The sequence below is a fragment of the Centropristis striata genome, chromosome 9 (genome assembly GCF_030273125.1).
Source record: "Centropristis striata isolate RG_2023a ecotype Rhode Island chromosome 9, C.striata_1.0, whole genome shotgun sequence".
In the NCBI taxonomy this organism is placed as follows: domain Eukaryota; kingdom Metazoa; phylum Chordata; class Actinopteri; order Perciformes; family Serranidae; genus Centropristis; species Centropristis striata.
Window position 1 is genome coordinate 4,917,018 of NC_081525.1, and position 27,377 is coordinate 4,944,394.

The 27,377-nt window shown below is 38.2% G+C and overlaps 1 protein-coding gene across 2 annotated transcripts in view; it reads left to right on the forward strand.

Moving 5' to 3' along the window:
• The window catches only part of fam20b (FAM20B glycosaminoglycan xylosylkinase), a 32,340-nt gene extending 12,907 nt beyond the window's left edge, over positions 1 to 19,433 (forward strand). For both annotated transcript variants that reach the window (XM_059341588.1, XM_059341589.1), the window contains exons 5-9: positions 425 to 534; positions 5,517 to 5,688; positions 9,231 to 9,422; positions 17,286 to 17,345; positions 18,404 to 19,433. In XM_059341588.1, coding sequence (XP_059197571.1) covers positions 425 to 534; positions 5,517 to 5,688; positions 9,231 to 9,422; positions 17,286 to 17,345; positions 18,404 to 18,635 — 766 coding nt within the window. In that variant the 3' untranslated portion in view covers positions 18,636 to 19,433. The remainder of the gene's footprint in view (positions 1 to 424; positions 535 to 5,516; positions 5,689 to 9,230; positions 9,423 to 17,285; positions 17,346 to 18,403) is intronic.
• Positions 19,434 to 27,377: the final 7,944 nt, after the last annotated feature.

Genomic DNA, 27,377 nt, shown 5'->3' on the forward strand with positions numbered 1-27,377 from the left:
ATTTATTTAGGTTTTGTGATTTTGTTGTTGTTGTTCTTTTTCTTTCTTTCTTTTTTCTTTTTTACTGTTTGTCTATTGGTGACTTATGTTGTGTTTGTTTAAATGAATAATAAATAAAATAAAAAAATGAACAGAACCACAGGTTAAATATTTATAATAAAAAACAGTTGTGCAAGTTGTGAGTATCGGTATCGAGTTGAAAATTTTAGTATCGTGACAACCCTAGTTGACAATGGACTTTATCACTATAGTTTTAGTTGGTTTTGTAACCACACAATACAGTTTCAGTTATTTATCGGGTTTTTTTATTTTTTTTTTTATTGTTTTTTTATTTTATTTCAGTTGACAAAAATGTTTTTTCATTTCTAGTTTTCGTTATTTCTTTAGTTTTGGTTATCTATAATAACTTGGTGTCCTGCTGCAGGATCCTGGGCTTCAGGAGAGCTCCTCTAGTGATCGGCAGATATGTCAACGTGCGAACAGAGATTAAGCCCGTGGCCACAGACCAGCTGCTGAGCACCTTCCTCATGCAGGGTGAGTGTCCCTCCTATCTTTCGTCTTATCTCACATGTCTAAAATAGCTTTGTAGTAAGATTTTTTTGTCTTCAGACCTCCCCAGAGTGAGAGTGTGGCTTCATTCTATTCATCTTTGCCTTTCTTTTGACTCATCTTTCCACTGTCTTTCTAATTCTAATATCCGTTTTCACGCTCTCTCTCTGTCTCTGTCTCACTAATCTTTCCTGTCATTTTTTTGTTTTTTTGTTTCAGGCTTACTCAGTCCACACACTAGACCAGGATATACAGTAAATTCCCAGACTAGTCCTGTTTGTCGAGGGCGTTGCATGCATTCGATAGAGTTTAGTCACAGGCCTTTGGAGATTTTAAAAGATGTGAATACTCTTCTTGTGTTGTTTTTTTTCTGTCATGAAGCAAAGATACATTGTGAAAATATATTGCATTCATCCCTGCAGTAATTTTGTTAAAGGGGAAGTCCAGAAGTGTTAAAAGCTTTGTTAACCAGTCCTACAAAGTACTGCTCAACCTGTGAAAACAATCTCTCATGGGAAAAAGAGCCGTTTGAAAGCGTGAGAAAATAACTGTGATGATGTCATTTAGGGTTATTTTGTCTACAACTTGAGATAGTTTTGTATATTTTAAACCTTAATTGGAATACTGGATTATCTAATAAGGTTTGGGCGTGAATGTGTTGATGTACCTTCATTCAGTTTCTCAGTTCATTTTCCAGAAAACGTGTTACATTATCATGACACATATTGATATTGGAATTTAAAATTACATATTTTCTGATGGATTTTTCCCACTTCTATCTTTCATTTAGAGGTAAGAATACTCCATAGATTTATATTTACTCTTATAACATTCGGTTTTTTTGTCACACATTGTTTGTTCTTGTCAAAACCTGACACCTACATTTCCCACAATGCAACACGACTAGAGACTGGTCAGGTGTCTTATGCTTGTAGCAGCTAATGTTGCCTTGAGGAGCAGACTGAGGTGGGCATTCTTTTTTAGAAACTATTTTCTGATATTTCAACAATTCATATAATCAATCGATCGATTACTCAAAAAAGGGCTCCTCAGACTCATTGTATAATATAATTTAAATATTGTAAGTTGCAGCTCTAGTTTTTTCTTGTCAGTGTTTTTGGTGTGCAGTGTGTTTAGACGACCTGGCTTCGTCAGTTGAACGGGTTTTTCCTCAGTCAGACTTCATAAATAATAATTAAATTGTTTTTAATTTAAATGTCTGGAAGAGCTCAGTAATGGAATTCTCAAGTCATACACTACTCACAAAAAGTTAGGGATATTTGACTTTCGGGTGAAATTTTTGGAAAATGTAAAAAGTTCAGGCTACAGTGACATTATATCATGAAAGTAGGCCATGTAGAAGCATGCAATGGTCATTTCTTCATCTCAAACAATTTATTCAAACAAAAGTGGGGTTATACCACAGCAAAAAAATGTCAATGTCTCAGGAAATTGTCGTGCGTCTTGAGCATCAAAAACAGCTCGACAATGACGTCTCATGCTGTTTACAAGTCGACTTATTGTCTGCTGGGGCGTTCCTCTCTTGTTGAAGGGCTGCCCTCAGGTCTTTAAGGGTCTAGGGTCCGAGGTAACGGCCATTTACAAGACAACTCAGCTGATCCCATAGGTTTCTATGGGACTCAGGTGTGGAGAAAGTGCGGGCCACTCTATCTGAGGAACCTCAGCCTCCAGCAGCTGTTCCCTGATGATGCCAACTTGATGAGCTGGGTCATTGTCGTCCATGAAAATGAAATCACGCCTGTGAGGCACAATGACTGGATTAATGATGTTATTCAGGTAGTATCGGCTAGTCACAGTACCATTCACAAGGTGTAGGGCAGTGCTGTGTTGACTGCCGTATTTTCCGCACTATAAGGCGCACCAGAGTATAAGCCGCAGCAGCTAAATTGAATGATGTGTACATATATAAGCCGCACTGGACTATAAGCCGCAGGTGTTTTAATGTTTAATTAGCATATGTAAGGGTTGGTGCACAGAGGGGATTGTCGGGAAAGAGATGGCTGCTTGAGGAAGCTTCTTTTACAGCCAGATTGACTGTCTTTAACTTAAAAGCTGCATCATATGCATTTCTACGTTTGTTTTCCATAATGACGGTTTGTGCATGAAAACTTTCTTTGCACAAACTATCTCGCTCTCGTAATGTCGGTCTGTCTCTCGTTCTGTCTCTCGTACCACTCTCGGTTTCACTTTTAATTTTGCTCGCTACCTGTTTCACTCTTTTCCGGCGCCCTGCCAGATTGGCACGGGGTCCTTCGTCTGCTAAGTAGCTTTCGACACAAATACACACAGACAAGTGAAAAATAGCTTAAAAGTATATGAAGGACCCCGAGCCGATCTGGTACGTACACCTGCCTCCAGCTTTTCCTGCTGGAGCCCGCCGCTCCTCGCGGACCGGTCATAGAGCCCATAGAGTTAAATTTGGTGGACTGTAGCCTGTAAAATCCATAGATTTAGGAGGTAACCTAGTGGCCGTTAGCTGTAAAAATCCATGATTAGCCACACCGTTATATAAGCCGCAGAATCGAAAAATGGGGAAAAAGGCGCGGCTTATAGTCCGAAAATTAGCGACCCCCGCTCACTGAACACAATCTCACAGTTCAGATCATACAAACTCAGTTGATATGATGAATTTTGGACAAATAATGAAGCAGACAACAACTAAAACATCTCTGTCTGTGCACAAATGGAAATTGGGTTGTGCCATCAGTAAATATTTTATCACTGTGGATATATCATTGCATTGTGCTGGAACTTTAGGTGTCTTTTAGTCAATGTTAAAATAAATTTCCACATGTGCCAGCTGCTCATCTTTTGCTCTTGGTGGCCCACGTTCTCATCTTGTGGCTTTGTGGGTTTCTCTGTCACATTTTTTTTTGTGTGTTTGCTGCTGATTCACCGGCTCACTCTCATGTTTTATGTGCAGTCAGTACTTATGTTAAAGCTGTCACTTACCGCCAATTAGCGTTGAAGTTAATATGACTCATCTCTGCAGCAGGTGGCCAGAAATACACCAACACCAAAGTGGCGTAGGCAGCCACATAGCTGTGTCTTTTAGTGCTAAACAGAAGTGTTTAAGAATGTCACAAGGTTGATGTCTCAGTACAAAAGACCCCTACTCCTAAATGCATCTAGTTATGCAAAAAGTTTGTGTTTCATCTGTCCAGGTTTTTTAATTATGTGACAAGGAGATAATATCATCTCCACAATTACAATCACCTCTGGATTATCGCACAGAGCTCATTATCAACAGTTTTCAACGGCACTTATTTTCTACTGTGTAAACTGTTTTTTAGGATTGTCAAAGAGAGCAAAAGTTCTGAGAAAATATACTTTTATGTAACGTGTGTAAACCAAACCTTTAAAGCTGCATCAGCAAACAGGAACCGTGTCCACATGTACACGTTCCCCAACACAGCCTCCTTGCGTTTTTAGGATATTTTACAGCCTTTACTCAACACCTGAACATTCAAAGTTCAATATATGTGATATTTATTGCAGGGCCTTCACATTTTAATGAAGTTGTGTATGAACAGACCAGGTATCTATCTGTTCATTTTAATGACAGATAGGTCACAAGCTTCTTTATCATCTATTTTTTTTCTAAATGGGACCATTATTTACACAATTATCATCATATTGTCTTGAAACTAGCGATTGAGACCATAAAGTTGCCACAGGGATTTCTTCTGAGGTAATAAATCAAGTGAGAAGTCGTCTCATTTTGAATTGAGATAAATAGGACCGGAGTTCTGCTGCTGTTGGCGACCCCTTTCAGATTTTTTGAAAGAATGCAGGCTTAAGGCACTTCTGGGTTTGCTTCACTGCTCAGACCAGGAGGTTGCCGCCTGGCTCAGACCAGGAGGTTGCCGCCTGGCTCAGACCAGGAGGTTGCCGCCTGGCTCAGACCAGGAGGTTGCCGCCTGGCTCAGACCCTGACACAGGTACAGGTGAAGTCAGTACTTTGAACATCTGCTGATAACACGTCTATTCACTCAGCTTGATTATAATCACGTGTTTGTGCTATTAGGTGCCATGTGAGTAATATGAGCCTTTTGAGAAAATTAATTAAGATCCTTCAGCAGGTTATTTGTTATTAAATAAGATAATGGTATTTTCTAGAGAAAGTTCTCTATCAGCATGTTACTTGTACAGGTGACACAACAGCCTCCAAATGCTGAAATGCTTTTTAAATTCTTCATACTGGTGTCATGGGTCAGAGTTGTTAATTAACTTAATTTCAATGAGAATTCTTTCACATTTTTTTCACTTCTTTCACTGTTATTAATTAACCATCTGGAGTCCATCTATTTATGAAAATACACGTTTTATTTACAGTAATACATTTATATATATATGATATGTAGACAAGCTGGGAAAGCCAGTTGAAAGTTCAATCATAGGGGCTTTCACAGTGTGCCATTTAGTTTCTAGACCATTTTTTTTAAAATGTAAATTTTCTTTCTACAATGAAAACTATTACTATTTTTAATTTACATGCAAATAGACTGTTTTGTAGTTTTATTATTTATTATTTTTTCTGCTGTTTTTGTGTGTATAAATGGTACAAAAAAATGGTACATTTCCATAGACACCAGTGTCTTTTGTTTGTATTTTGGGTTCCTGGCAGCTTTATACTTCATCAATTAAAATAAAATGAAAAATTTGACTGATAGCCAAGTTTGTGTGGAGAAAAAGGAGCCATGCATGTGATGTAAGGACAGACTGAAAAGATGCTAAACACAGACAGAAACGAATGCATAAGAAGTTGACAAATTTGAACCGAAATCTCGTGGACTTGAGAGGTTTAAGAACTCAGCAGACGGCTTCAGTCTGTACCAACTTACAGTGTCACGTTTGCATCTCTTTCATATGTTCTCATTAAGACTTCATGGTCAAGTGAATCAATCTTCATGGGTGCCTTTCTCTCTGTCTTTTTCTCTCTCCAGGTAATAATACGTGTTTCTACGGAAAGTGTTATTACTGTCGGGAGAGTGAGCCAGCGTGTGCTGAGGGGGAGATCATGGAGGGATCTTTAACTCTTTGGCTGCCCGACGTCTGGCCGCTGCAGAAGCACAGACACCCCTGGGGACGCACATACAGAGAGGGCAAACTGGCCAGGTGAGTCCCAATCTGTTTGAGTTGGGGGAAATCCTGACATTTTACTGAATTATTTCATTAACGTTTATCAGAAGGAAATGGAAATGTTTGTGCTGATGCTGAAGTGTCAGCTGCTTTTCCATGAAACTGATATTTGGTCAACATATTCAAAGAGACTGACCTTTACTTTCCCAATCGTAAAGAGCAATGACACTCCCACTCTTTTATTCTGAGAAAAGTTTCCTGAGTGGGAGGACAAATGAAACTGAACCAGTAAAAAAACATTTAATATATTCTATGAATTGAGTCCCTCTCTTGTGACATGGAGTGTCTTTCAGTCAGTGCAGAGAACTTAAATGCTAATATGTGAAGTTTGTATTAATATTTGTATTAACTTGAGTTTAAATTATATTATAATAAACATTTGTCTTTATTATTATTATTATTATTATTATTAGTAGTAGTAGTAGTAGTAGTACTATGTATTGTATAATATAATTTTATTTATATTTTCCATAATTAGTACTGAATTATATTTTTCTTTCCAGGAAATTATTTTTTTTAAATGTAATATGTAAATGTATTATATCATCATACAGTTTGTGGATCAGCTTCTATTGTCACAACAGCAAATTATTTGGTCATTGTGCACAGGTGGCTGGTTATAGTACACTGTATATGTGTCTGTGCATAGTGTTATATTGCCTTGCTGCAGTCAAGAAGACATAGTTTTTGTCTTCAGGGTCATCATCATTGCCGTATATGGTCTCATTTTTCTTCTGCCTTCATCAGGGGCGGCTGTGGCTCAGTTGGTAGAGTTGGTTGGCCCCCAACCGAAGGGTTGGTGGTTCGATCCCTTACCATCGCAGCCTACATGTCGAAGTATCCTTGAGCAAGATACTGAACCCCAAATTGCTCCCGATGTGCTGTGTTCATCGGTGTGTGTGAATGAATTCCCAATGGTGGCAGGTGGGACCGTTTAGGGTAGCCTCTGCCACCAGTATGAATGTGTGTGTGAAAGGGTGAATGAGCGCAGTCTGTAGTGTAAAGCGCTTTGAGTGGTCGCAAAGCGACTAGAAAAGCGCTATATAAGTGCAGGTCCATTTACCATTTACCATCAGAATGAAATTGTGAATGATAGCTTAAGGTGAGAGGTGCTTTAATGTAGACACTAAGGCACCATCAGCACATTATATTGACATCAGAGAGAATTCCCCTTGATCATGACAGTGCATACCCACTGTTGGATGAATATTAAGCAAACGCTGACTTCACAGAATGATTGAAGAGTGAATTTTGACAGAATTTCCCTAAAACTCCTGTTCAGCTGAGGACAGTGCACCTGCTAGGTTTTTTAGCAGAGCAGCTGTGTAACTGGGACACCTCGCTGTGCTCAGCAGTGATGCTCCCTGCTGAGCTCTGCTGACATCAGCAGATCTTTTTTTCTATCGCAGGAGTTCAATTAAATGTCAAAGTGCTGAAATTTTTATTTTTTTAATTTTTTTTTTTACTTTTTTTTTTTTTCCAGTCAATCAAAACACATACAGAAACACAAGGGGGGTTAACACTACTTTGTCACATAGAGATGCCATTTTGTCCATCTTACAACATGTAGCTCTGTTTTGATTCTAAGACTGTGGGTCATTTGTTCGATTGATCGAATTTCTTCTACAATGTCCAGCCAGTGGTTCAGTCCAGGAGGGTCAGTTCTCAGCCAGCTTCTTGTAATGGCTTTCTTAGCTGCAAGTGATAGGATCTTGAACAGACTATTTACATTGTAGATTCTCACTGAAGGCATCAAAACTATGAATGAACACATATGGAATTATGTACTTAACAAAAAAAGTGTGAAATAACTGAAAACATGTCTTGTATTTTAGATTCCTCAAAGTAGCCACCCTTTGCTTACTAGAATATAGTTCAGTTATTTCACACTTTTTTGTTAAGTACATAATTCCACATGTGTTCATTAATAGTTTTGATGAATTTACAATGTCAATAGTCATGAAAATAAAGGAAACGCATTGAATGAGAAGGTGTGTCCAAACTTTTGGCCTGTACTGTATGTCTTCTTTACCTATTACATTATCTGCTATCAGTCCTAGATATATACACTGTGGATCATTAGGGATATTATACACAAAAATTTCACCCATAGCTCTTAAAACCCCTTCCCAAAACAATTGTATTTTCCCACATGAAGAAAAAAATATATGAGAATGGTTGGCATTCAGTTGCCCACAATTTCTCCAACAATATTGTTGTTGGCCTAGTTGTTTATTTTTGATTTGACCCAAACTCGCTCCATTTTTTAGAGCTTGTTGAAGTATGTTGGGTCTGAAATATCTTCTGCCAATCGCTCCCAGACAACTCAATATCAAATTCTTTTTCCCATTTCACTTTTATATATTCTGTATTTCTTTGTGATGAAATTTTGAGATTATGTAAGATCACAAAAATCTGCAAGATAAGTTCCTGGAATTCTCTCTTTACACACTGTCGCGGTCAGGAGAGAGAGAGTGTCGACATAATACCAAAAACTTTCATTGATCATGAAGTACCATCTCACTTCCCCTTTTACTTTTTTCATTGTTGTTTTGTTTTTTATTTGATTTTTCTGCTGTGCCGGCAGAATTTTGCCAGCAGACACACTGCATGTTTTTGCAACTTTAGCGTTGAGGATAATGATGTTTCTCGAACTTCAGCAATATTTGTTGTAGGGTTGTCAAAAGTATCGATACTCAAAAAAGTATCGATACTAAAACGTATCCGGATACGATACTAATTTTCAAAAGTATCGATAGTATCGATATTGTTATGTGTGTAAAGCATAGCCAAGGAAGGAACACTTAAGTTAAGTTATTGTTATTTTTTTTATCAAGCTTGCCTAATATTGTGCACAGCATACAACCTCAAAATATTGCTCTAATTGTTATTGTTTATTGTATTTATTTATTTTTTGCACTACCTCAGACCTGAAGCTTGTTATCATAGTTGCAGTTTCTTTTTGCACAACTGTTTTTTATTATAAATATTTAAGCTGTGGTTCTGTTAATGTTTACATGTTGCATTTTTCTTGTTGTTAAAAATATTTCTGTTAAATTTTGGGGTCTTTGTTTTTATCCTTGTGGTATCGAAAATGGTATCGAGCATCGAATATTTTCCTGAGTATCGGTATCGAGTTGAAAATTGTAGTATCGTGACAACCCTAGTAGACATAATACCAAAAACTTTCATTGATCATGAAGTACCACCTCACTTCCCCCTCCCCTTTTTGCAGTTTTCGTACTTTATTCATTGTTGTTTTGTTTTTTATTAGATTTTTCTGCTGTGCCGGCAGAATTTTGCCAGCAGACACACTGCATGTTTTTGCAACTTTAGCGCTGATGATAATGATGTTTTTCGAACTTCAGCAATATTTGTTGTGTTCCGTTGGACAGACATCTCCACTCGCTCACAGACGAAGCTTCAGTCCCTCGTCTGTGTTTCATCAGGATGTGAATGTGTAAATGATTAATATACAGCAAGTGTTTTAATAGACTTGTGTCATTCTGATGATGCAGGTGGGAGTACGATGAGAGTTACTGCGAGGCGGTGAAGAAGATGCCTCCGTACGACGCAGGGCCGAGGCTGCTGGATGTCATCGACACGGCCATATTTGATTATCTCATTGGGAACGCTGATCGGCATCATTATGAGAGTTTCCAGGACGACGGCGGCGCCAGCATGCTCATCCTGCTCGACAACGCAAAAAGGCGAGTGATAACACGAATGATTCTAACAATCAATAATTAATTACTTTAGCCTTTGTATTTTTTTTAGAAATGTTTGGCATCATTTTTCACAAGGAAGTTCACTGGACTTAACAGCAGGCTGTTTTCACAGAGCCGAGAGGAGAGGTTGAAAAAATGCAAATAGTTCGAGAAATTCAACTTGCGTTTGAGCTTTTTTTTTTATTTTTTTAATGATGTCATTATAACTGTGTTATTCTGCAGAAATAGATAAATAAAACACATATGTGAGTTTTTCCACTTCTAGCCATGATTGTGCTGATTCCATAGAGCTGCAGGACCGAAGGATATTTTCTAATTATTTTATATATTGCCGTGAAAACCAAGGCAGCAGTAAATAAAATGTATAAAGAGCAAAGAACATCCTGAAGTGGCTTGGGGTTCAGAGGGTAAAGCCACATTGCTAAAAAAATAAATCAGTTTAAATGGAAATAAGTCTGATCTGCTCATTGCAACATAATCTGTAAATCAGCTGACTTCCTCTAAAATTCTTGATTTTTTTCGAAGCAACATGTTTTGACACATCACTTTTTCGTCATTTATATTTCATTTTCACTTACAGTTTGTTTACACATTTCCCACATGCTTGTCTGTTCAGGAATTCACTTGTTGCCACCGAAACTACTTTATGACTGACTCATAGAGGCCCATCCATGAAGGGAGGACATGGAACCGTTGAAGTTATTTGGTTTTGATGATCAAAAGCAGCAGTGGAAAACTTTCTGTTTTTGAAGAATGTAAAGAGAGCAGTTTATACAGGATGAGGTTTGATCATCAAAGAGCCATTTCACATTTAGGGTCATTTGAGTGGCTCTATCTTATTTGTTTGCCTTGTTGATGCTTCGTCTTTTGGCTGGAGACTGGCTTTTAAGTTCAGCCAGCAGCAGATTCTTGCTTACTGATTCCCAGAATCGTTCACAGACTTCATCTAAGTCATGTATGTGTCTAGTCAGGAAATTATTTTCCCCAGACATGCTTCAGCTTTTATTCAAACGGAAAATTACCAAACACATTTGACCCAGTAACTAGAGTCCTTTGTGTTCATTTATTAGGTCGACATTGTTTCACTTGGCAGTTAAAGAAAAAGTAATCCATGTAATAAAGCATGAGTACCATGTCTGGACTGGGCAAACCACTCTCAATTTTGAACTGCAGCTGGTATATAAAGCGGATGCCAACAGTCATGTGTGGGCACACTTTGACGTCATTTAATGTGACACAGAGCAAACCAAATGTCACTAGTGTTGGAGAGGAAATGGCAGCAATTCGTCCCAACATAACCATGAACAATGAACACATGGCCATGATAGAAGGAATGAAATAAAACAAGCTGAGCGTTGAAAAGAAACAGATTTTGTTAAACGCCTCCATTGATTTAATTCAAATTCACTTTGATTTTGTATTGAACTTTGCGTAATGGGCTGCATACCGTTTCAAGCTAAATAAAGCCAAATGGAGAGACGATAATAGACTTCCTCCTAAAGTAGTCTCATGGGCGGTGAATGTGACGGTGGACCCGAGGGCGGCACAAACTCACTTATTCTTGTCATATGTGCTGTGATTAAAAACAGCGAGAAGTCAAGAGGAATGTGTGAATCACTCACTCTATGGAGCTCTACACTGTTCAACTGCAGGAACTACATTTTTGGTTGAAATTGAGTTATGACTAAAAATGAACTCCTTGATGTGCGTTTTATCTTGTGACACAGTTTTAGATTTCAATTTTGCTTTGTTTCAGAGAAATAATAATGTAAAAATTGCAGTAACGACAAAATCCACTATGATACAGTGTAGCCTTGTATTTCTTCATTGTGTTGAATTGTGAAGTAAAGAATAATATAAATTATAAGTTCATTTGATAGGGAAATTAATATCTAGATAGTGATTAAGTAAAAAAAAAAAGTGAGATAAAATGATATAAAGACTAAAATATAACATTACTTTATAATATTAAGTCTAAAATACATAAATCTTTGAATAGAGTTGTGAAACACTTTTAAACAACATTGTAGTTACTGAACTGTTTTTGCATTACTATTAGAACCTTTTACAGCAAAACCAGAGTGCATTAACTATATTTTTGGGGTCAGAGGTCAAATAAATCGTCATCATTTTTTTGCATAAAAAATGACATCATCAATACATGTAGAAATAAATGTCTTATCTACCTATAACACATTTGGCTGGCCAGTAAGAAAAAGTTTAAAAAAGCATTTTTTCTCAGTTTTACCCTTTGCGTAGTTACTGCAGTTAGACTTTGTAGGGCAGAACAGTGATATAAGATATTGCCAATTTTAAATAGTGAAAAATAATAATAGAAAATGGATATGTGGCGGTCTAGTTCTCACTTTTCTATGCAGATTATGTGTGATGCTGCCGAAATAAGTCAAAGACTAACTATTGTGCATTGTTTTTGGAAAAATGCAGTGTCTAGAAGTGTGTGTTTTCATTTTTCACATAGTGTAGTGTTGAAAAAGTAAATGAATCTTACTTACTTAGGCCTTTGTGTTCCTTTCGGAACATAGGCCATTGATGAATCGTTTCCAACCCCGTCTGTCTTGTGCCATCCTCTCCAGCTGTTTCCACGTCAGTCCCTTCTTTTTCACATCTAGCTCTGTGCTCCTTCTCCAGGTGTTTTTGGGCCTCCCTCTGCACCGTTTGCCTTGTGGGTTCCATGTTAGTGCCTGTTTGGTTATTGCCGTTTTCCTTTTTCTAGTGTGTGTCCTATCCAGCTCCACTTTCTCCTTATCAGTTGTATCTCTACTGGCTCTTGATTGGTGCGTTCCCACAGGTTGGTGTGACTGATACGGTTTGGCCAGAAGATCCTGAGGATGCGTCTAAGGCAGTGGTTGATGAAAGTTTGCAGTTTATTGGTGATGGTATTGGTGGTCCTCCAGGTTTCTGATCCATATAGCAGTACAGATTTGACGTTGGAGTTGAAGATTTTGAGCTTCGTATAGAGTGAGATGTTTTTAGTTTTCCAGATCTTATTTAGTATATTGAATGTTGTTCTTGCCTTCCCCATTCTTGACTTCACATCTTCCTCTGTCCCACCGTCCACAGCTATCACACTTCCCAGGTATGTAAATTTGACGACTTCTTCTAGTGTCTGGTCCGCGATGTTTATAGGACTCACGCTTTTGTTGTTTATTCGCATTATTTTGGTTTTTGCTCCGTTTATTTTGAGCCCCAGTCCTGCTGCTGTTGTTTCTAGCAGTTGGGATTTCTCTCTCATCTGATGGTGGCTATGTGAGAGTAGTGCAATGTCATCTGCAAAGTCGAGGTCCTCTAGCTGTTCTGTCAGACTCCATTGGATGCCAGTATTTTTATTGTGGGTAGTTTGCTTCATGATCCAGTCAATGCACAAGAGGAAAAGGAAAGGGGAAAGCAGGCAGCCCTGTTTCACCCCAGTGAGCACCGTGAATGTTTCTTGTGCCTGTCCCTGTTGGAGCACTTGGCATTGCATGTCCTGGTATGTGTTCTTGATGATGTTTATGTAATAGGGGGGATTCCGTAGTGTGCCATTAACTTCCATAGCAGCTTTCGGTCTACACTGTCAAATGCTTTTTCAAAGTCGATGAAATTGACGTAGACAGGTGTGTTCCATTCTATAGATTGTTCGATGATGATCCTGAGGGTAGCAATTTGGTCACTGCATGATCTTCCGTTTCTGAAACCAGCTTGGTTTTCTCTCAGCTCATCATCAACCCCCTTTCGCAGTCTCTCTAAAATTATGCGATTGAGCACTTTGCCTGGTGTTGATAGCAACATGATTCCTCGGTAGTTCCCCTGAGGTCTCCTTTCTTAGGAATGATTGCAATAAGCCCGCCCTTCCAGTCTGCTGGTATATTTTCTTCATCCTCCCATATTTCCTTGATCAACTGGTATAGCATGGTGGTTGTGGTTTCCACATCAGCCTGAAGGGCCTCCGCTTGGATGTCGTCTGGTCCTGCTGCTTTGCCACGTCCTAGTGCCTTGATGGCCTTCCTTACCTCAGATCTTGTTGGGGGGACACAGTTGATGTTAAGCATGTGTGCTGCTGGTGGAATCTCTATCTCTTGGACAGGGGGTGGTCTATTGAGCAGCTCCCTAAAATGCTCTGTCCATCTTTGATGTTGTTCTTCCTTGGTGGTAAGGAGTCGTCCCTGTTTATCACAGATCTGTGTGTTCGTCTGTTTAAACTTTCCAGCCAGTTTCTTGGTGGTCATGTACCAGTTGGTCCTTGAGGTTGTTTTTTTTCAGCTGCTTCCTGTGCTTCTTGTGTCAAGGCCTCGATGTAATTCTGTCACATTTGCCGCTTTTCTTCACTTCCTTGTTTGCTAACTCGTATTCTTTGTGGGCTGCTGCCTTTCTTGCTCGGGTTTTGCATTTGTTTAGTGAGTCCTTTTTTGCCTTCCTCTCTTCTATTCTTTTCAGTGTTTCAGGGGACAACCAGGGTTTGTGTTTCGTTGTCTTTTTCCCCAACACTTCTAGGCATGTTTCCTTCCATATGTTTTTCAGGCTGTTCCAGTACTCTTCCACTGGTTGTTGGAGCTCTTGCAGGGCTTGAAACCTGTTCTGTAAGGTGGTTTGATACAGTTCAGTTGTTCCAATGTCCTGGAGGAGCTGTAGGTTGAATTTTGTTCTGCTGTCAGAGGGGTTGTTGCTGCGCTTTAGCTTAAGTTGGAGTTTTGCAGTCAGTAGGTGGTGGTCTGTCCCGGCATCTGCCCCCCTCTTCACTCGTACATCCAGGAGAGAGTGCCTGAACTTCCTGTTTATGAATCACAATACTTTAAAAGTTATTTTGCATTGTGTCTCTGCTCAGCAGTGTCTATCACCCTTGTCAGTCAGTCAAAACCCCGACCCATCTCTCCGTCCGCCTCCGAGACATGCGCGCGCATTCACACACTTACACACACACACACACACACACACACACTAATTATACCAAGCTGCCGTGCCAACCTGTCCGTATCAGTCCCGTCCCCACATCATCTCTCCGTGTGCATCTGCGTGTGTGCGAGCCGAACTAATTACTATCAACCTGTCCGGCCGGTCAGAGGTCCAAACACACTGTTGCATTATGCCGTTCGTTAGCCACAAGCTAACATTAGCTAACAATTAAAGTTGTGTTAATCACTAAAAGCTACTTCCTGTCGCTAAACAATGCAGCTTTCAAAATAAGAGCACAGTGTGTTTACACCACCACAGAATTTGCAAGAAGACTGTCAAAATAAGATGCCTTAAATAAAACATACAAGAACCTTTAGTCTCCTTTTACAATAATTAATTAAATAGGCAATGATTAAGATCAGTGTATATGATGGAGTAGTGGCATTAGAATCTGTGAGAGGCACCAAATTTGGGCTTCTATGAAGAAAAAAATTCACCAGGGGGAAACTCCCTCAGACCCCCCTAACCAGCTGTTTTTCATCACTGTCTGGCTGCTCCATGTCCGAGTGGAAAGCCCTGTTGACTGTAAAAAGTGTTATGTGAGGTGTTTGCTCACATTTAGCTCTCAAAATGGACGAGATTGATGCATTGCACTTAAAAATGTTCAACATTTTCTCCCGGGGCCCCCGGACCCCCTAGATGTTTTTTTTTTTAATCATTTGCGAATACTCAAGAGTCAAGAGTACTGTTTTCAGTTTTATTTATTTATACAGACAGAAAAAATCATATTTTCTATATCTTTTTCAGTATTTTGTAATACCATCAAGAATATTGTGATCGCAAAAATGCCCTGAAATATCGTGATAATCTTTTAGCGCCATCTCGCCCACCCCTAGTTTTAATAGGTTAGATGATAAAGGGAAAGTGTAAATGATGTCACTCATATCAAACCTACACTCAGGAATGATCAGCCTCATGAGGGACTGAATGAAAATGTCAAACGATGTAAAACTTGCTGACAGACGGACTCTCATACTTAAAAAAAAAAAAAACTTAAATAGTATCCATAATAATCTGAATGAGCGAATTAACGATCTTTCTTTTCATTTATCATAAATGTAGAAAGATGTTTGTGGTCTTTTTGTTGTTCAGGCCTACAATAAAACAGATGTTTAACTACACGGCGAATCAGACGCTTAATTAAATATAAAACTTGTGAGTGACACACTTGACTTTAATATATCATCTGTTTATATTTTGTGTTGGTTGGATGTGGCTGTTGTATGCGTAATGTAATTGATGCAGCAATTTCCCTTTTATCCGAGTCGAATTTCTCCTTTTGGAGACCAATAAAGAAGTGATGTGTCAGTCGCCAACGAGCTGGTTTGCTGCTTCTTCAAGCAAGTTAGAGAGTAACAAGGGATTTTACAACTGTAAATGCAATTGGCTACAGCAATTTATTGAAATTTAATTGATATATGTGTTCAAATATAAATCACAAGTCAAAACAGCGCTAAATTTGGCTGAATTATAAAACGTATAAGTAGTAAAATGAAGAGCCATTTGGGAGCCGGAAGAGGCGGCTCTTCTTGATGAGCTGAGCCAAATGATTCAGCTCGCTAAAAAGAGACCAAATTCCCAAAGTAACTATGACTTATGCTCCCTATACACCAGAAGACTTTGGAAATATTTGGCAAGACTCCTGGAAAACTATCAGCTCACACCTAAAGACAAGTGTTTAGAGTTTTTAGTCTCAGACTGAGATTTTAGACAGACTGTGAATCTTTCAGGGAAACTATTTACAAGACTACACCTAGATTCTTTTAGCATTTTTTCCTACCATGCAATTTTTTCCCCCATCATGCTCTTAGTAAAATCTTACAAAATGTAGGAGAAGCAGCTTTTGGCTCCAGCTGCTCTAATGTGTGCAGTAGTTTGTGTTAGAAACAACAAAAACAACAAAAAGAACAGAAGACGCCACAAAATGCCTCCTCACAAAGCTGAAAAAGGGTTTCTGTTTGTCTGACATGAAAAGTTGATTATTTTACAGTAAACAAAATAGATGTAAGGAAGAATAAAGGAATGGAAAATGTATAAATGAATTCATGATATACATTTATGCCCTATTTAATTATGTGTTTAATTGAATAGTTATATTTATCAGCTCTTTCAACTCTCATTTAGTTAATCATACATTAATTATCGATTATTTATTACTTATTTATGTATAGGCCTACATTTATTTATACATTTTTACTAAGAAACAGCGCCCCCAAAAATCCCGCTTGTGGCCGTAAATGTATGACATCACTATGTTTTCATTTAGGACTGAGCTTAGTAGCATTATTGTGATGTTCCTTTTTCCTGTGGAAGTGGTTTTACTGGTTTTACTGGCCGGTCTGGAACCGGGGACTTTTCCCCGCTCATATATTGGTTGGTGATTGTGTTACGTCACTGAGACTTGAGATAATATCAAACACGTTTGATATGATCAAACCCAAGACCAAGCATTTTCATGTCTTCTCCTAACTGCAGACAGGCCTCTGGCTTCAGTTGCTTTACTTTGCGGGCGGCTGTGGCTCAGTTGGTAGAGTTGGTTGGCCCCCAACCGAAGGGTTGGTGGTTCGATCCCTGACCGTCGCAGCCTACATGTCGAAGTATCCTTGAGCAAGATACTGAACCCCAAATTGCTCCCAATGCTGTGTTCATCGGTGTGTGTGAATGAATTCCCAATGGTGGCAGGTGGGACCGTTTAGGGTAGCCTCTGCCACCAGTATGAATGTGTGTGTGAAAGGGTGAATGAGCGCAGTCTGTATTGTAAAGCGCTTTGAGTGGTCGCAAAGCGACTAGAAAAGCGCTATATAAGTGCATTTTACCATTTACCATTTACTTTAGCTTTTCTTTGTAATTTATTTTAATGCTGTTTTTTTGTTTGTTTTTGTTTTCTGTGTGCAGCTTTGGGAATGCAGCTCTGGATGAGCGAAGTATCCTGGCACCACTCTATCAGTGCTGCATGTGAGTACTCAGGAACTGATCAAATCTCAATTCTTGACTTCTATGTAGGGCTGTGCAATATCGTATCGTTCACCATAATATCGGTATATTTTTTTTATGGTTAAAAAAAAATGCATATCATGATATTGGCAACGTTCCTACTTCTTGATGTAGTGGTTAAATTTCTTCTCGCTGTGTTTTTAATGACATCACAAAAAGCTGCTTACTCCCTGTAGCTAAACACATGCAGCTTTCAAAATAAGAGCACATGGATGTGTTAGCAGAATCCACCACAGAATTTACAAGAAGACTGTCAAAATAAGATGCCTTAACCCTTCATCAGGCAAAGAACTATATTTGGTAGCTAGAGTCAGGTAATATTTTGAGAAAAAAGTTGCAAATTTACTAGATTAAAATGGCAAACCTACAAGAAAAAAGTCGCAGATTTAAGAGATTTAAAGTGGTGAATCTGCGCGAAACAAGTCGCAGATTTACGAGAAAAAAGTGGGGAAAAAAGCTCATTTTTTTCTCCCAGATTCACCACTTTAAATCTCATAAATCTGCACATTTTTTTCTCGTAGATTTGCCACTTTAATCTCGTAAACTTTTTTCTCAAAATATTATTTTCGTATGTTTTTTTTACACATTCTGGCAGTATGTAATATCCTCCAATATTCTCTAGGGTTGAAATTTGGAATTTGCAAGTATTTCAATGAGTGCCCTATTAAGGGTTAAAGTGGTGAATCTGGGAGAAAAAAGTTGCTTTTTCCCCACTTTTTTCTCGTAAATCTGCGACTTTTTTCGTGCAGATTTGCCACTTTAAATCTCTTAACTCTGCGACTGTTTTTCTTGTGGATTTGCCACTTTAATCTAGTAAATTTGCAACTTTTTTTCTCAAAATATTACCTGAAGTTACCAAATATAGTTCTTTGCCTGATAAAGGGTTAAATAAAACATAAAATAACCTTTATTCTCCTTTACAAAATTTCATTAAAATATGCCCCTGGAACCCCTAAATGGTTATTTTTATTATTTGCTCATACACAAGAGTCAAGAGTAACTTTTTTGTATTTTGTCAGGGTCCGTGTGTCCACGTGGAACAGGTTAAACCTGCTGAGAAGTGGAGCTCTGAGCTCAGCGATGCGCCAGGCCCTGACCTTTGACCCCATCCAGCCGGTCCTGGCTGAGCCACACCTGGCCGCCCTGGACAGGCGCCTGTCTGGAATCATTGCAACTGTGAAGCAGTGTATGGAGGCACAGAGTCCCGACAGCACGCTAATAGAGGACCGAATGAACCTCCCGCACCCCTAGAAGAGGAGGGAGAGCAGAAAACAGCAGAAGAGGAAGAGCCAGGACTTCTTTACCTCATGAGCCTGGAGGAGAGAGGAGAAGACGGTCTGGTGTTACAGAGTGAGTAAATGGATCAACAGGGTGGAACAAAGACGATTTCTTCCCCCCATTTCCTCGTTTGTCACTCTTATAAGACCGGAGTGGTTTTCTAAAAGGAATCAAAGCGGCGTCACCTTCATCTTTATAAACTTTTTCTCAGGACTGATGTACACTATAGGTGGCTATCTGCTGTAAGAGCCCCTTCCTCCTTCTGCTGCTCCTCGCTCGTGCCAAAAGCTCCCTCCAACTTGTCATTAGGAGTCGACGAGGGAGGAGGACTAAACTGTAGACACTCTGAGGAGCAGGAGGGAAGAGGAAAACGAGCCACGACGTCTCCATGAAAGACTTCCTGTTGAATGAACAGGAACTTAAATCCATTTTAGAACTGAAAATGTTTTTGTTTGTTTCCCAAAATTGAAATTGATTGGAAGAAAAAAGGGGAATGATCTCAGCTCTTCCCCCCATCATTGTGTACATATTTAACTAAGTAGTGACATAGAATTATGAGACGAAAGAATATACATTTGTGGACTATAATATTAAATAAACTCAAGGGTGAGTGTGAGTGTGAATGTGTGTGTGTGTGCGAGGGTATGTTTGTATGGAAGAGCACCATATTGTGCCGTAAATAAGAAATGCTACTGACAGGACAGACTTGAAACGAGGGGACACAGATGGGTGTGTGGGTTCATCTTCAGCATTAAACTATGATCTATTTAATTGTGGTTCTCTCTCAGTCATCTCTTTTTCCGAGTGTTCACCACCGAAAAGCACAGAATCTGTTTTGAAATGTGTGTCTGTCAATGCCACTATGAAAAAAACCTTTTGCTTTGATGCGGTGCAGGCTTCGTGTTGGAAGGGACTTTCACTTTAGTCACTTTTAGTCGCTCATATATTTTTATTTTAGTCAGATTTGTTCTGAGATGTGTTACGGGTCATATCTGGAACACACTGGGGGTAGGTGACATTTCATTTCTAATAATTCCATTCAGCTTTCATCTCTCCCCGTCTCGCTTTCTGTAAAACTTTGTTTTCATTTTTCCAAATTTGAATCACTCATTGTGCACTGAATTGATTTGAAATTGAAGGCAACAGTAACTATTTCAGTCATGTATCAGTCAGAGAAGTGATTACTGTGTGGTTTTACATGACATTCACTGTATTGCAGTCTCTCACTGACTACATTTACATGGAAATTGTTCAGAAAAAAATTTTGGTAACGCTTTATATTAAGGTCCTTGTAATAACCATTAATTAACAAGTAATAAGGCCCTTGTAAGTCCTTACAAGATGCTTATTAACATTATTGTGTGTTTATAAGCTTATATAAGTGTTAATAATGGCATTACAAACACCCATGACCCACCCATTATGTCATTGCCATGCCTTTATTAATCTTATTTTGTTTGCTTATTGATATTAAAATATACTTTATTACTCATCTATTATAAGTTAACTATAAGTTAACTATGCTTTTTGCAACTACCGGATCTAAAGCGAGAACAATGCCTTATTACTTGTTAATTAATGGTTATTAAGGACCTTATTATAAAGCGTTACCAAATATTCAACAAAGCGGTTTACATGGCCTATCGAAATTAATATTCCACTAATATTCCTGTCTACATGCAGCCCAGCATACACTGATTGACCTGACCGGAATATCACGTCAAAATATGGACAAGTTGAACATCTTGATCTTTTTCTTCTTCACCTACTTTCTCTTCTTCATCACCTTTTTTTACCTCCAATTTCTTCTCTTGCTTCTTTACCTCAATCTCTACATTCTTTATCTTCGCTACCTTCTCTTTCTTCTTCTTTACCTCCTTTTTTACCTTCTTTACCCTCTGTTCCTTCACCTTCCTTTCCTTCTTCACCTTCTTTACCTTCTTTACATTCTCTTTCTTCTTTACCTCATTCACCTTCTTGTTTTTCACCTTCTTTCTTCTTTACCTCCTTTTTACACCTTCTTTTCTTCATCCGCTTCTTGTTTACCTTTTTACCTTGTTCTTTTTCTTCTTCACCTTCTCTTTCTTCTTCACCTACTTTTTCTTCTTCATCATCTTCTTTTTACCTTCATCTTCAATTTCTTCTCTTGCTTATTTACCTCCATCTTCACATTCTTTACCTTCTGCACCTTCTTCTGTTTCTTCTTCCTTACCTCCTTTTTCACCTTTTTACGCTCTGCTTCTTCACCTTCCTTTCCTTCTTCATCACCTTGTTTACCTTTTTTACCTTCTTGTTCTTGTTCTTCTTCACCCTCTTATTTACCTTCTTCACCTTCTTCACCCTACTATTTTGATCCTTTTACTTCTTTGGATCAGACATGTTTAACCGTGGGAAATCTAAAAACCTGTTGATATCCATGTAGGGCTGAACAGAAAATCAACATTTTATCGGAACCACAATATGTGACTAGAGCAATATTAAAAAAATACAGGAGGCAAACTACTTGTAAAAGGCAAAATATGGTTCAAACACCATTCTGAATTAAGCACAGTGGTGCTGAAGAGATGTCCCGGTCCATAAACTAGAGAAAACGTTTTTGTTTGGTCCACAGGGTTCCCGCAGTCATGGAAAACCTGGAAATGTGATGGAAATTAACCCTTTATCGGGCGAAGAACTATATTTGGTAACTTTAGTCTGTGAGGTCGTAGAACCACATGGATTTCTTCCAGCTAATCAGTAAAGATCAGGCTACGTCACAGACGGTGACACCATGACATCTGACCAATCATTATGATAATAATATAATAATATTAACTTTATTGACCTTGACCTCCAATGTAAAAATTAAAAAAGTTGATAATTTGCTAGAATAAAGTGGCAAATCAAAAAAAAATGCAGATTTAAGAGATTTAAAGTGGTAAATCTGCGCGAAAAAAGTCGCAGATTTACGAGAAAAAAGTGGGGGGAAAGCAACTTTTTTCTTGCAGATTCACCACTTTAAATCTCATAAATCTGTGTTTTTTCTCATAAACTTTTTTCTCAAAATATTCCCCCCCCCCCTCCCCTGGGTCCGTATGTTTTTTACACATTCTGGCTGTATGTAACATCCTCCAATATTCTCTACGATTGAAATTTGGAATTTGCAAGTATTTCAATGAGTGCCCTATTAAGGGTTGAAAATCAAATTTTCCAGGCCACCGTTCCAGCAATCTCTCATAGATACTTACTATCGTGTATGTTTCTCAATTTTTTCCCGCGTTCTGTATCTCCAACCTTTTTGAGTTGGCAACACATTCATACATGTATGTGATGTCTGAAAGAAATGACACGTGTTTTTTTTTTTTTTGGTCTTGTTATTTTCTAGTCCAGCATCCATTTGGTATTGAAAGTTTTTGCCCTCTCCCTTGGATAGAATGGAAGTGAACAGGCAAATATGATAGCGTGCCATGAGGCCTAATTTGAAATATCCAAAAGGAATTTTCTGTTTAAATATTTGGAATAATGTAATATATTAGTGTTCATGTAAACATGATCATAGTCTGATTCCTTTGATGAGAGATTGGTTTCATGCATGTCTACTAGAGATGTAAACAGACTTTGATGATTGAAACAGAGAGGTGTTTTCAGTTTTGGTTTGCACACCTGTATGTAAATCCAGCCGTACAGACTTTTTTGGAGCAGCTGACTGTGGGTAAACTGAATCGTTTCCCTCATTTTCAACTTTTCAACTGCAGCAAATTCTAAAACCGAGCTGACCTCAGTGGAGCATTTGCATGTTTTCTATCGCATCATGTTTGCACACTGAAGGTGCAGGGGTTTGTAATAGGGGTGTGTGTGGGCTGATGATGATTAATCTGATAAGGTAGTTTCTTTTTTCCACAAACTCGATCTTTCCTTTTTCTTTCATGTCATCTCTATCAGCTGAAATTGAAAAACCCAGAATGTCAAAAAACAAAAAAACAAAAATGCTTGACCCTGACCATAACGGAGTATTTCTTTAATCAATATTTGAAGCCTGGGACGTGTTGCTACGATACTTCTGCTGATGGATTTTCCCCGTTTCAGCTTGAGCTTCTGTTACACATCATCTTTGACCACAGAAGTTTATCCTTGTCACTTGACATTTACTTTATCTTGATTGTTCCCCCTGGCAGTGGTGATATCATAGCTATAAACTGTATGCTCACATTTTTTGATTTGATTAAGTTTTGTTGTGTTTACTTCACCCACAAAAAGGAAGCTTCATTGTGAAACCACATGCAGATGTTCGCTCTCAGCTGCCTCTCTCTCTCTCTCTCTCTCTCTCTCTCCCTCTCTCTCTCACAACAAGTCAGATGATGTAGGACACCTGTTTCGTTTAGACTCAGCAGGTGTTTCACTTGAGACACCTACCAAAACTTTGAAGGAAACCACAGTTTTTTCATCATGCCCGGGCATGTCAGGTCATGCTTTTCAGAGTAAACACTTAAGTTGCCTCCACACTGACTTCCCTGATATCTTCATATTGTGTTAATATTTTTACTTTTTTTATGTCAGTTTGTCTCTGTATCAACCAGCCTTTGTCACTTGAGTTTTTTTCCTCTGAATAATAAGTTTTGCTTCTCGCGTTTCATCAATTTCTGCGCTCCTTTCAGACGCAGTAAACGAAGTGGGCTAAAACTACCACCAGAACTTTTAACTCATTACTGCATACAACAGACACCAGATGTCCCTCGAGGTTCATTTATGTATAAATATCTTGCACAACGTACGACGGCACTCTGCAGTCATTGCAAACTCACTGCTGAATTTCCCTGTCTCCGCAGAAACCTTTAACAGGAATGTCAATGTGTGTGTGAGGGTGAAAAGCATAAGGTCATTAAGTCTGACATAATGTCTGTTGACTCATGGCAAAGTATCGAAAAGTCAGTGACATAATGAGACAAATGTCTCATGAATAATATTATATTTTGCAATAAGATGGCTAGACGGAGATTAAAAGTAGATTTTGTTGTGAAACAAGCTTGTTCAGCTTGACTCATCTTCATAAAACACTTTTCCTGAGATGTTAAACTATTGCTTAAAATAAATTCTCCAATCTAAACAACTGAAAGAGGCTGTTTGTTTCTACCCTCTAATATGATCCAGAGGAGCATTTCCTAAATTTGCAGAATTATAAGACTTTTAGCCCCCCAGTGTGCTGGACTGCATAAAATCATCCCAACAAGTGGCGAGATCGTAAGCACAAATCTAAGGTAAGTTCACACGGCAGGTCTTAATGCTCAATTCTGTTTGGCTGTTGACATTATTTGGTAACCCTTTATATTAAGGTCCTTGTAATAACCATTAATTAACAAGTAATAAGGCCCTTGTAAGTCCTTACAAGATGCTTATTAACATTACTGTGTGTTTATAAGCTTATATAAGTGTTAATAATGGCATTATAAACACCCATGACCCACCCATTATGTCTTTGCCATGCCTTTATTAATCTTATTTTGTTTGCTTATTGATATTAAAATATACTTTATTGCTCATCTATTATAAGTTAACTATAAGTTAACTATGCTTTTTGCAACTACCGGATCTAAAGCGAGAACAATGCCTTATTACTTGTTAATTAATGGTTATTAAGGACCTTATTATAAAGCGTTACCCATTATTTTTTAAATGTGGCCTATATCTATATATCAGACTCGAGTATGAACTTTTCACGGTGCAGTACTGACCTGCAGAAGAACGATAACAATGACCTCACACAGTGTGCACAGATGAAGGCTACTGAAGTTATGAGAACCACCGACTTACTCAGAGAGAAAACGATAAAATCCACTAATATAGTTAAGCAAAACTCCAACAGAGCTCGTTTTATTTACAACAGTGCATCTGAAGTCGAGCACTATGGTCAGGTGGCGAGCGCTAGTTGTGCTCCATATCCCTGTGGGGGTCCCACAAGGTTCAATATTGGGTCCTGTCCTGTTTACCATTTTCATTAACAACAATGTAACGCCCATGTCTACGCCAATGACACAGTTCTGTATTGCACCTTTAACACTGCACATTCAGCCATTGAAACTCTCCAGCAAGCCTTCGACAAACAAACATTCTCTCCTCAATCTAAAATTAGTTCTCAATTCAGACAAAACCAAATACACGATATTCTCAAGAGCCAGACATATTGCGTAAGATGGTCTACATATTACCACTTTAACAGGTCACAGCATTGAAAGGGTTTCACAATAGAAATACATGGGCATTTTATTAAACTGGTCACATAGTAATTATCCAACACGCTCTAGTGATTGCTTAATGCTAAATGTTCCCCGGACTAATACTGAATTTGGAAAAACTGCTTTCAGTTTCTCTGCTGCATCTACCTGGAACATCTTACAACATTCACTCAAACTCAACACAATTATAACTATGGGCCAGTTTAAAACTATGATAACCAATAACTCTGCCTTTCACTGTAACTGTTTTTAATGTTTTTGCATGTGTTGGTAACGCTTTATATTAAGGTCCTTGTAATAACCATTAATTAACAAGTAATAAGGCCCTTGTTAGTCCTTACAAGATGCTTATTAACATTATTGTGTGTTAATAAGCTTATATGTATGTTAATAATGGCATTACAAACACCCATGACCCACCTATTATGTCATTGCCATGCCTTTATTAATCTTAGTTTGTTTGCTTATTGATATTAAAATATACTTTATTGCTCATCTATTATAAGTTAACTATAAGTGAACTTATAATAGATGCAACTAGCGGATCTAAAGCGAGAACAATGCCTTATTACTTGTTAATTAATGGTTATTAAGGACCTTATTATAAAGCGTTACCCATGTGTTTTGTCTGTGCTGTTTGTTCTTCATTGTGTTTTCTTTGTACTCTCGACATCATTGTAAATGAGGGGTTGCCCTCAATGATTCCCTGAGAAATAAATAAAGGACAAATGAAAAATGTGGACACACTTTTGTGTTTACAAATCCTGCATCCCTTTAACTTATTACATAACTAAAAGGTGATAATAATAAAAAGTAACCTCCATGTTTCCTGAGACTCGAACTGTACTGTCTTATTGAATGAAGTGATCTCAGGCTGATGTATTACTTCTAATAAATGAAGGAATGTTAACGCTTTATATTAAGGTCCTTGTAATAACATAAATTAACAAGTAATAAGGCTCTTGTAAGTCCTTACAAGATGCTTATTAACATTATTGTGTGTTTATAAGCTTATATAAGTGTTAATAATGGCATTACAAACACCCATGACCCACCCATTATGTCTTTACCATGCCTTTATTAATCTTAGTTTGTTTGCTTATTGATATTAAAATATACTTTATTGCTCATCTATTATAAGTTAACTATAAGTTAACTATGCTTTTTGCAGCTACCGGATCTAAAGCGAGAACAATGCCTTATTACTTGTTAATTAATGGTTATTAAGGACCTTATTATAAAGCGTTACCCATGTGTTTTGTCTGTGCTGTTTGTTCTTCATTGTGTTTTCTTTGTACTCTCGACATCATTGTAAATGAGGGGTTGCCCTCAATGATTCCCTGAGAAATAAATAAAGGATAAATGAAAAATGTGGACACACTTTTATGATTACAAATCCTGCATCCCTTTAACTTATTACATAACTAAAAGGTGATAATAATAAAAAGTAACCTCCATGTTTCCTGAGACTCGAACTGTACTGTCTTATTGAATGAAGTGATCTCAGGCTGATGTATTACTTCTAATAAATGAAGGAATGTTAACGCTTTATATTAAGGTCCTTGTAATAATCATTAATTAACAAGTAATAAGACCCTTGTAAGTCCTTACAAGATGCTTATTAACATTATTGTGTGTTTATAAGCTTATATAAGTGTTAATAATGGCATTACAAACACCCATGACCCACCCATTATGTCTTCTTATTTTGTTTGCTTATTGATATTAAAATATACTTTTTTGCTCATCTATTATAAGTTAACTATGCTTTTTGCAACTAGCGGATCTAAAGCGAGAACAATGCCTTATTACTTGTTAATTAATGGTTATTAAGGACCTTTGTTCTTCATTGTGTTTTCTTTGTACTCTCGATTGTAAATGAGGGGTTGCCCTCAATGATTCCCCGAGAAATAAATAAAGGACAAATGAAAGCATCCCTTTAACTTATTACATAACTAAAAGGTGATAATAATAAAAAGTAGCCTCCATGTTTCCTTAGACTCGAACTGTGCTGTCTTATTAAATGAAGTGATCTCAGGCTGATGTATTACTTCTAATAAATGAAGGCATGTTTTTATATAAAAGTCATCGTTGCATGAGCACTTTTGCCTTTGGTTTCCTATAAATAAAGCGTGGCCGCACTTCCTCAGCCTCCACCCCCCCTGATGATGAACATGATGGGAACATGACCGTGACTGAAGACGACATGATAATGTGGGAGGTTTCACTCCACTCCGCTTGTGTGGCAGCATCACAGAGAGCCGATCAGAGAGAGAGGTTGCTGGTTTCACTCCTGCATCTCAAGCAGTGTGCGTGCGTGTGCGCGCCAGCGTGTGTGTGTGTGTGTGTGTATGCATGGACGCGCTGCAACCCCCCCACCCACACACACTCACAAACACATACACACATACACACACAAGCGCACAGGATATAATAAAGAGTCGATCACAGGCAGTTTCTTTCCAGTCACTCCCCTCCTTTCACCTTGCCCACTCGCGTTTCAAAA